Below are 11,451 nucleotides of genomic sequence, written 5' to 3' on the forward strand. Positions count from 1 at the left end.
AGATCAGATGTTTCTTTCAGTGGACCCAGTTGGAGTGAAAACACCACGAGACCACCAGGGGGCAGCAGGACTGAGAGTGTGTTTAAATGTGTGTGTGTTTTGAGTGTTTGTGTGTGTGTGTGAAAGAGAGAACGCGAGAGCCAAAAGAGCAAAAAGAAAGTATGCATGCATGATTGTGCAGACAAATGTGTGTATTTGAGTGTGAGCCAACCTTGTTAGTATGCTTGTGTTCATAGGCCTGTCAGTGTGTGTGTGTGTCAGTGTGTGTGTGTGTGTGTGTCAGTGTGTGTGTGTGTGTGTGTCAGTGTGTGTGTGTGTGTGTGTGTGTGTGTGTGTGTGTGTCAGTGTGTGTGTGTGTGTGTCAGTGTGTGTGTGTGTGTGTGTGTGTCAGTGTGTGTGTGTGTGTGTGTGTGTCAGTGTGTGTGTGTGTGCGTGTGTGTGTGTGTGTGTGTGTGTGTGTGTCCTGACAAAGGCTCCATCCAACCAGACTGCAGAGGGCTGCTTGTTCCCAGAGACTCTCAGAGCTCCAGGACGCCCAGTCTCTCTGCTGCCTGCAGCCCAGACACAGCAGCCCCGACACGGACACGGACCCTCACCCTGCCCCCTCCTCCTCCTCCTCCTCCTGGAGCTCCAACGCCTGTTTGGATTACTAATGGACGGGACAAGCAGAGTCGAGTTTTAAAGTGGGAAACTTTAAAAGGAGTATTGGGAGTTTAGAGAAGAGAAGAGGAGACCTTCATGTTATCTGGACAACAAACAAATCCAGCGGACGTCTTGACAAACATCAGCCTTTTTTCATCGTTTGGAAACTTGATGAAACTTTTGTAGACGTCTTGTAAACGTCTGCCAGCTTTTCCAGAATTAAACCAAACATTTTCCTGGAATTGTCTTTTCATCACTTTCCAGGAGCTCTGAATCAAACCTGCATCTTACTGAAAGGTTTCAGAGATTTTTGGCATCATCAGGTTGGTTGTTTTGTTTATTAGTTTTGGGACTTTTTTGGAAACGTTTTCTGGAATTTGATTGAAGCTCAGCACCGAATTCTGCACAATTAAGCAGGAAAACAACCAATCCTGAGCAGTTCTGATTTGAATCCGCCGTCTTCTTCACGTTTAAAGTCTTCATCATGGTCCCGTCTGTCGGTCTGTGGTTGTGTCTGAACCTGCCGCTGCTGTTCACCGACGCAAAGAGAGTCGGTGAACACGGCAGTCAGAACGACGCACTCGACGAGCCGTCCTCCCTCGTCAAATTGGAACCCCTTTGGATCACCAAGCAGCTCGGGACCGGGGACGCCCCCAACCAGAGCCGACCCCTCCCGGAGATGCTGGATCTGGACGTGGACAGGAACCGCCGCCGCCGCCGCCTGGCCCGCGGCGCCGACGAGGAGGAGCAACAGTCCACCTTCAGCCAGTCCTTTGAGAACGACTCGGTGACGGCGCCGCAGGCCACCGAGTTCGACAACGGCACAAAAGTAGGAGCAGGGAGCAACGGTGATGACGGCAATCTCCACGTAAACGTCTCCAGCTCCGACCGCGACCCTCCGGGACTCTTCAACCCCTTCTACCCGCTGGCGGACAGCTCGTACTCAGCCTACGCGGTCCTCTTCCTGGCCGGCCTGGTGCTGGCGGTGGGCGTGGTGGGAAACATGGCGGTCATGTGTGTCGTCTGGAACAACTACTACATGAGGTCCGCCTGGAACTACCTGCTGGCCAGCATGGCGTTCTGGGACTTCCTGGTGCTGGTGATCTGCCTCCCCGTGGTGGTCCTCAACCAGCTCTCCCATAGGAGGATCCTGGGCGACATCACCTGCCGTATGGTGCCGTATATGGAGGTGGGTGGAGCTTGTGTGGAAGTAGGAGGGGGGAGAGGAAGCCAGTGAGATTGGTTGAGAGTGATGTTTGTGTTTTTGTGGTATAAATACTTTAAATGTGTTGATGTGATGTGTCCTGGTGGCTCCAGAGGAAAGTTCATAAAACAAACAAGCCTCCAGCAGAGACTGAAGCATTTTGTTTCTAACCGAGACTCAGTCTCCATGGTGACCTGCTACTATGACTGCTGGAACGTCCTGCTGCTGCTTTCACAGTTTGACAGGAACAAATTTGGGGTGAAGCTGCGTTTGTGTGATTTGTGACCCAGTGTCTCCGGCGGCCATATTGGAGGTCTTTAGTCTTCAGAGAAGACTTTCTGTCCGTCTCAGCAGAACTGAGGAGTTCCTTTAATGTTTGGATGGAGCTAACAGTCTTTGTGCTAAGCTAGGCGAACACGTCGTCTCTACATAGTCAAAGTAGAACTGGGTATTTAAATGTCTTCATGTAAAGCTAAAGGACCGTAACACACGTTCATTAAATTATCAATTATATTAAATTTAGCAGAAGAAGTTCCTCTTGATGTTGGAAACAGAGATAATTTATCCATCGTGGTTAATATTGACTCTTTACTCACAAAGTCTAATAAAGAGGTTAAGTCAAGTTTGTAGATTTGTAATTTAAGGATCCATTAAAAACGATTAAAAGGATTAAAGACTTGTGGAATGTAAACATAATCATGACTTATTGTCTTATGTAATTTCAAAAGCACTGGGTTTCTGTCCATTTTAGGAAATTGTTGGTCCTTTTTTCAATATATATATATATATATATATATATATATATATATATATATATATATACGTGTATATATATATATACGTATATATATACACGTGTATATATATATATGTATATATATATATATATATATACGTATATATATATATATATATATATATATATATATATACACGTGTATATATATACGTATATATATACGTGTATATATATATATACATATATATATATATATATATACGTGTATATATATATACGTATATATATATATATATATACGTATATATATATATATATACGTATATATATATATATATATACGTATATATATACGTATATATATACGTATATATATATATATATGAGGTGACATCTGATCAGGTGATCACTGGAGAACTTTTACAGGAAAAATACTGAACTTGGAACTTTTGGTGTGAATTATAAAATGACGTTTATAAAGATGTTTCTGTGCTGATGTTGAACTTTGAGGAATGACCTTTACATGTTAAATAGTTCTCTACTGTAGCTCTTTAAATCAGGACCTCCTGTTGGAGAAACTCGCTTCCTTTTCTGCCATTTTAAACAGAGACGTGACATTTTATACCATGCAAGTTAACATGACGATCAAGCAACATCCAAGTTCAGTAAACGTCTCAATTTATTGCTTCCCCACGATGATTTTCATAAAAACAACAAGATAAACTTGTGTGTGTTGCAGAGTTGGAGCATACTACATCCTGTTTCCTCTTTTAAATACACCTGCACCATGAACATAGCGAGTCTGAAGTTAACATGCCTGTAGATGCCAACGGAGGGGATAAAGCTACCTGATGCTAATGCTAACACAAGTTAGCACTCCAACGGTCCTGAAAGCACCACAAGTTGACCAAGTTCACATGCTTCTCGTAGTTCTGAAATGAAATATTTCCAACACATATGGAACATTTCTCAATTTAGTCTTCTCAGTTTGAACCAAAGGTCTCCTACTTTAAAACTCTCTGACCTCCTCCCTCTTTCTGCAGGCCGTCTCTCTGGGCATCACCTCCTTCACTCTGTGCGCTCTGGGCATCGACCGGTTCCTCGCCGCCACCTCCTCTTCTTCCTCCTCTTCTTCCTCCTCTTCCTCCTCCTCCTCCCCGCTGAAGGCCCGGCGGGTGGAGCGCTGTGGTGCAGTGCTGCTGAAGCTGCTGCTGGTGTGGTTCGGCGCTCTGACGCTGTCCAGCCCCGAGATCTTCCTGTGGCAGCTGAGCCGGGCCGTGTCCCCGTCCACGGGTCGTCTGGTGGACTCCTGCACCGTCACCCCGTCCTCCCCTCTGTCCCTCTACCTGCCCGACTCCCTCCACTCTCTGCTGCTCAGGTATCACCAGGTGAGGATCTCTGTTAAATCTCTATTAACTCTCTGTTAAATCTGTTAAATCTCTATTGAATCTCTATTCAATTTCTATTAAATCTCTATTAAATCTCTGTTAAATCTCTGTTAAATCTCTATTAAATCTCTATTAAATCTGTTAAATCTCTATTAAATCTCTATTAAATCTGTTAAATCTCTATTAAATCTCTATTAAATCTGTTAAATCTCTATTAAATCTCTGTTAAATCTCTGTTAAATCTCTGTTAAATCTCTATTAAATCTCTATTAAATCTGTTAAATCTCTATTAAATCTCTGTTGAATCATTATTAAATCTCTATTAAATCTCTGTTAAATCTCTATTGAATCTCTATTAAATCTCTGTTGAATCTCTATTAAATCTCTATTAAATCTCTGTTGAATCTCTATTAAATCTCTATTAAATCTCTGTTAAATCTCTATTAAATCTCTGTTAAATCTCTGTTAAATCATTATTAAATCTCTATTAAATCTCTGTTAAATCTCTATTAAATCTCTATTAAATCTCTGTTAAATCATTATTAAATCTCTATTAAATCTCTGTTAAATCTCTGTTAAATCTATCAAATCTCTGTTAAATCTCTATTAAATCTCTGTTAAATCTATCAAATCTCTGTTAAATCTCTATTAAATCTTTGTTAAATCTCTGTTAAATCTTTATTAAATCTCTATTAAATCTCTGTTAAATCTCTATTAAATCTGTTAAATCTCTATTAAATCTCTGTTAAATCTCTATTAAATCTCTATTAAATCTCTGTTAAATCTCTATTAAATCTCTATTTAATCTCTATTAAATCTCTGTTAAATCTCTATTAAATCTCTGTTAAATCTTTATTAAATCTCTATTAAATCTGTTAAATCTCTATTAAATCTTTGTTAAATCTCTGTTAAATCTCTATTAAATCTCTATTTAATCTCTATTAAATCTCTGTTAAATCTCTATTAAATCTCTGTTAAATCTCTGTTAAATCTCTATTAAATCTCTGTTAAATCTCTATTAAATCTCTATTAAATCTCTGTTAAATCTCTATTAAATCTCTGTTAAATCTCTGTTAAATCTCTGTTAAATCTCTATTAAATCTCTGTTAAATCTCTATTAAATCTCTGTTAAATCTCTGTTAAATCTCAGATCCTGGGTTTTAAATCCACTTCCTGCCTCAACCTTCATGTGAAACTTAGTTCACTCTGAGATTGAGGTGGTTTAGATGATCTGGATCGTGTGACTGCTTGTGTTTCTGATCCGTCCATCCGTTTACTTAAAGTCTTCCTTTATATATATTTATATTGTCTTTGTCTCCAGACAACATGAGACATTAAGAACTATTCAAACTGAACGTCTCTCTCCATGTTTCTCTCGATGATTTCTTCTTCTTCTTCTCTCTTTATTGGTAGATTACAGAGTTGCCTCTAGTGTCGACTTCTGAAAAAACTACCATCGTTTATTTGCTTGAAACCAGTTAATGGAAACGCATCACATTCACATTTCTATTTTTAGCGACATTTAAAATGTTTGATTAAAATGTGTGTGACGACTGAATGGAAACAGCTGCTGACTACGTCTACATGAACACTGATATTCCACTATTATTATTTTAAATCTGATAATATTGTGAACTTTAAATGGTCACATAAACATCATCTTATTGTGAATGGATCATTTTCAGATGAAAACGTGTGATATGTTGATAGGTGTATGACCAGAGGAAAAGAAGAAAGAACACAAAGCTTTTAAATGTTATCAAACACAAACAGGTTTTTAGAAAATTCACAAATATCACGCCAACGAGAGAGGGAGGCTGAGAGTTCTGAGCCGTTAATCACATCATTCATGGATGCACGTTAACGGGATGATTAGTGGAATATTCATCTTCATTGTCCATGTGAATATCTTCGTAGGAATATTGTCTTTTCTGGAATAATGATGAAACCAGAATATTGTGTGCACGTAAAAGTAGTTATTGTGAGTTTGAGTGTGAAAACTCACTTGATAAAAAGCTGTGAAAATAATTATAAAAAAGGTCAAATTTCAACCATAGCTTCTAAATATGGAAGTTCAACTCTACGTCAGAGTACTACATGGTCAACAAGTATGACACGCAACCAGAAAGTACCACAAAGTACAAAGCATTTGTGGTAAAGTAATCAGATTACCGTCCTCTGCTTCAGGGACGGATGTGGTGGTGTTTCGGCTGCTACTTCTGCCTCCCCATCCTCTTCACCGTCCTCTGCCAAATGGCCACCCGCAACGTCAACAGCGACTCAAGCACCACCCAGAAGCAGCGTAACCACGACGACCGCTCCTCCAATCAGAAGCAGCAGCAGCACCAGGCGGTGGAGCGGCAGCTGAACTGCACGCTGCTGGCGCTGGCGGTGGTTTACGGCGTCTGCGCTCTGCCCGAGCACGTCTGCAACATCACGCTGGCCTACACGCACATCAGCGTCTCCGAGGACACGGCCGCCATGCTGGCACTGCTGCATCACTTCCTGTTGTTCTTCAAGTCGTCGGTGACGCCGGTGCTGTTGCTGTGTCTGTGCAAGGTAGATCACGAATCCTTCTCTGGAGGTGTGTTAAAGCTGCATTCTCTCTAGTGTCCAGCAGGGGGCGACTCCTCTGGTTGTATAGAAGTCTAGTCTAAAATGACTCTACTTCTCTCTTGATTTATTCCCTCAGTAAACATTGTAAACATGAGTTTATGGTCTCAATCTCTAGTTTACAGTCTTCTTCAATACAGCATGATGTTCATTTAGTACATTATGCTCCATTTAGAGTCAAACACACCATAAAGAGGGGATGATTTAGGGGCGGGGCTACACGTTGATTGACAGGTCTCTACCAGAGACGTATACGGCGTCTCTACGTCACTCCTCCTCAGTCCAGATGTGGTCACTTCCTGTTCACTGGTTGAAAAAAAAAAAAAATGCCGAAAGACAAAACGTCGAACTCAAGGCTTCAAAACATCCACAAACCAACGAGAGACGTCTTCTTCTTCTATTCAGTCTGTGGTACTAAGGTGTGTTGGTGAGATCGTCAACATGTTCACCGATTCCCAGTGCTAATTAACAAAGAAACTACGTCAACGCACCAATGTCGCCGGACAAGCTGAGCTGTTTTGCTTTGACGCTCGTAGTTTGAACATAGCATAAGCTAGCATTGAGAAGCTAACGGTAGCGTTGTTGTTTGATCACTGACCTGCGTGTCGTCGTGTTTCAGGCTCTCGGTCAGGCCTTCATGGACTGCTGCTGCTGCTGCTGTCAGGAGTGTCAGCCAACCAGAGCCCAAGGCTCGCCAAGCTCCGCCCAGGTCAAACTGAAGGCAGCCAATGAGACGTCCATCTTCTTCGACAAGGCTAAAGACACGTCGGCCATCTTGTCCATCTCAAGCTAGAGCCACTGGTCCCTCTTTATCTATCAACCCATCATCTCCTCTTTTTTTACGGTTTCTCTTCCATCATTAGTTTTCATTAACCCACGAGTTTCCTCTCTCCTCAACAATCATCTTTTCTTCATCTTCCTCTCCTCCTCCTCCAGAGTTTCCATTTGTATGATATTCCTCTATGGACACAGTGTTCCTCCCTCCAGCTTCCTGTCTGTGCAGGAAGTGAAGTTTAATCCGTAGTCATGGTAGAGAAGTTGCTGTACTTGCACAACCAGCTGTTTCAGGACTCGCCGAACGGACTCTTCCCTCAAACTTCCTGCTGTAATAATGTTTGATGTGAAAATACTCCTTCAGTTGGTCTGAAGCTGAAGTTTTCATGTGTTTAATGGGGAAGTTAGTGACGACTATCAAACCTAACTGGCTGAGAAGAAGAGCGTACAGCTGATGTACTGTATGTTAAAATGGTTACCGCCTGTTTCCAACGCTAGCAGTGAGGCCAGAGGACAGTGAAGCTGCAGTGAAATAAATAGGAGTGGAACGGACCTTGTTGTTTGACTGGTATAAAAATAAAATGGCGATTGTCGTTAGTTGTCATGACAAGTCATTGGGGCCATAAAGTGTTTAGCTGGCTAGTTAGCGTGATAGCTTGTCTTTCTCCAGAGCGATGGGGAGTGAGACGGTGGGACAGTTAGACCCAGCACTGCTGTTGGCCACCAGCTTATTGTTTTGGCTCATTTAACCAGTGTAGCATCAAAGCATGGGGGAAATATCTATCTAGGACCCAGCATTGCTGCTAGCTGGCTAACTAGCCAGCTGTAAGCTAGTTAACTAGCTTGCGAGTTTGCTAATTCCACCATGCTTCAATGCTACACTGGTTACAGAGTGTGCATGATGTGCTTTCTTACGCTGTGACAAGAGTGTTGATGAAGCATTAAGTTGGCTCTCTGTGCTTCGTGTCGTTACCGTTTATACAGAAGTTATCCTGCGGCGTTGATTTGAGCGGGAATGTACGTTCTACTCCTTTTTATTTCCATGCAATCGATCCAACACGTCTTTTATCTGCTGGCTGACACCGACGCAGCTGTACAGGTGTACAGGTGAAGAATGTGCGGCTTCATGAATGTTTCTAAAAGGGAAGAACGTGAAGGACTCAGTCTCTTTGTACAGGAAGTTAAACTGTGTAGGAAGTTGTATTAATATTTCTTTCACTCAGAAACGTCAAAGTCAAACAACTAGAACAAACAGAAGATTTGAATTTAGCTTATTTTAATGCTGTAACTAATTACATCTTTGTATGAAGGGGAGTGAGATAGTCATTTGTTTATGTCACCAGATCGTTAATGTCTTTGTAATGTTCAGTGTCACAAAGTTAAATCCAGATATATGTGTGTGAGAGCCGACTGTGCCTTTGTGTCATCAGCAGTGACTAACTTTACCTTCACTCTGCAACCCAAAGTTAGAGGTGTTTATCTTTTTAGTTGAGATATCAACTACCAATCGAACATGGACAAATTAAATCAGACTTCTTCTGTGCTTGAGCGCAAACTGGCAGATGTTCAGTGCCATAAATATCTGCTGGCTTTATTGTCTAGAGATGACACATGGACACGTTTTAGATTCAACACCGTATCTTAGACTCCGTTTAACGGTTAGCTTGTAATAAACAGAACAAAACAAATAAATCACACGTTAGTTTGAATTTGTTGTTATAGTTTGGAAAAACCAGCCAATAGAAGCTAAAAAATGTTTAAGGTTGAAGCATCTTTCATGATTTTATTCATGCAAAATAAACATATTATTATTCCCTCTTTTGGTTTCAATATATTATCCATATTATTAATAATCTTAACCGTAAAAATGGAAATTAAGTTGATTTCTATATTTGGGTCCCGTAGAAACCGTAAAACATATCAATATGATATGAACCGCTGTGTTTTTAATGAAACAGTTAAAAGATAATGTGAAGGTGAAGTCTTTTGTAATAAATGGAGAAGAAGTAAAATCCCAAATGTTGCGGTAGATTTCACCAAAACACCATCGTTTGAAGTCGCTTCTGTCTCCATAAATAATAACAGTAATAACAATATGAATACAGTTGGTTTATATTTGGTATCCAGCACTTTGACAGTCATCATGTTTTTATTTGGGTTCCTATTTACAGATGGTGAATATGTTTGTGTCCAATTTTGCAGCCAAGCTTTTCACATTGTTTTCATTTTTTAAACAATAACTTACAAAAGGAACAAGACATAATAACTTAAGTCCTGCTGGTGTGTTTGAGTTCATCATAAATGTGAACAAAGTTGACATTAAGAGCCTGGCTACTCTTCCATAACTCTTTAATAAAGGGACAGTCCACACAAAACAAATTAACCTCCGTCTTATATTTGTGTCTCTGCTGGTTGTTGTTGTCTTGTGAACGAGATGTAAACCAACCGGATGTAGCATTGGACATTTATCAATAAAGTTGTGTAATTTAAACTGCAGTTGTCTGGAAAGCTTATTGATGGAATGAAGATGTTATTGACCAAGCCGAGCTGATCACCGTCAATGGGCGTCAATGATTCTTCTCTGACATGAAACTCTAAAAATATCTGGTTCTTTCAAAAGGTAAAAGAAGCATGTGGACATAAGAGCTGAAGGAGAAGTCAACTACAACTCCCAAGGTGCATTTGGGCAAGAAACGTTCAACACTAGACGAGCTGTAATGTCATCACTTCTCTATCATTTACGTCCACTAAATGAACTGGTTGTTGATATTATAAGTGTCTGACCTACAGAGAAATCAAACCTGTACCTTTCTGTTTGTTATTGTGTCTTAAGAAGTCTCTCTAAAGGAGAAGTCTCCTTCTGAGAACTGGCATCTCATCTCAACTCATCAAACTCTGACATCACTCTTCCCCCGTTGTCTTCCAGAAACAAATCACCTCTCAGAACGAGAGAGAGAGAGAGAGAGAGAGAGAGAGAGAGAGAGAGAGAGAGAGAGAGAGAGAGAGAGAGTTTTAGACACAATCATTGTATTTCTCTGTTCAGTTCAGACAATTACAATAATCATCTGCGTGTGTCAGTGGTAACAAGAAGCTAATTTAGTGGACGTAAATGAAGCTGAGAAGTTGTCTCCTTCAACACTGGACCAGATTAAAACAGTCGTCCTCGTGAGCCACTGAGACACAAAAACAAGAGGAAATAAGAGTCCAGGTCTAAAAATACCAACGCTACCATTTAAAGTTATTGTACATCTCTGATACTTTACGAGATACAAACAAGTTTTTCTACAAAATGTCTTTTTCTCAGTAGTTAAATGTTAAAAACAGAAGAATTGCATCAATAAAATTAAGTCTAAAACTGGCAACATTTAGATTTAGATGAGGAACCATCTGATCAGGGAAGAAAAACATAACAATAAATACTTTGTACTTTAAGAAATACTCCATATTTATTATTAAAACTACATTTTACAAGATTACATTTGAACGCATCGTGATAACGTAAATATTTACCTTCGCCCAATATTTGTACTGAGCAGAGCTTGAATGCATCAGAATGTAACTCAACCTCGGTTAGCGTTAGCTGTTATTTAGCCAATCAAGACTGTGCTGCCCACCGGCTGCTAACAGCTAACGTTAGCATAAGCATTATCAGGTAAATGTTCTATGTCCCCCAAGACAACAGTACTCCGTTAGACCGGAGTATCGACAGTTCCTCCGGTCTTGTTTTCAGGATATTTGGGCCTTAACTTGGTACCGAGGTGTCCGCTCTGACGTCCCTTCAGCAGCCACGCTGAGGAACACACGAGAGGAATCATCTACGTGTGAACGGACTTCGTCTGTCATGTAGCTGTGGACGGTGTGCGGAGGACAGAGGAGGACTTTCCCTCAGCGGAGATGCTGAGCTGCATATCAATGACCTCACTACTGTCCCGTCACCATGGGATACCAACCCAAATTCTCTCACACACACACACACACACACACACACACACACACACACACACACACACACACACACACAGTTGTTAATTTAGGAACTCAAACTCTTTTCTAATCAATGTGAGTCTCTTTCCCCCTTCGTCTCTACCCAT

The 11,451-nt window shown here is 40.8% G+C and overlaps 1 protein-coding gene across 1 annotated transcript; it reads left to right on the plus strand.

Moving 5' to 3' along the window:
• Nucleotides 1–515: 515 nt before the first annotated feature.
• On the plus strand, nucleotides 516–9,851 carry gpr37l1b (G protein-coupled receptor 37 like 1b). The gene is made up of 4 exons (XM_068732168.1): nucleotides 516–1,831; nucleotides 3,629–3,973; nucleotides 6,161–6,532; nucleotides 7,206–9,851. The coding sequence occupies exons 1-4, from the start codon at nucleotides 1,127–1,129 to the stop codon at nucleotides 7,377–7,379; spliced, it is 1,596 nt and encodes a 531-aa protein (XP_068588269.1). The 5' UTR covers nucleotides 516–1,126; the 3' UTR covers nucleotides 7,380–9,851.
• The last annotated feature ends 1,600 nt before the right edge of the window (nucleotides 9,852–11,451 follow it).

Source organism: Cebidichthys violaceus, unplaced genomic scaffold, assembly GCF_023349555.1.
Source record: "Cebidichthys violaceus isolate CVI_PGR_0920_01 unplaced genomic scaffold, fCebVio1.0.p SCAF_57, whole genome shotgun sequence".
Lineage (NCBI taxonomy): Eukaryota > Metazoa > Chordata > Actinopteri > Perciformes > Stichaeidae > Cebidichthys > Cebidichthys violaceus.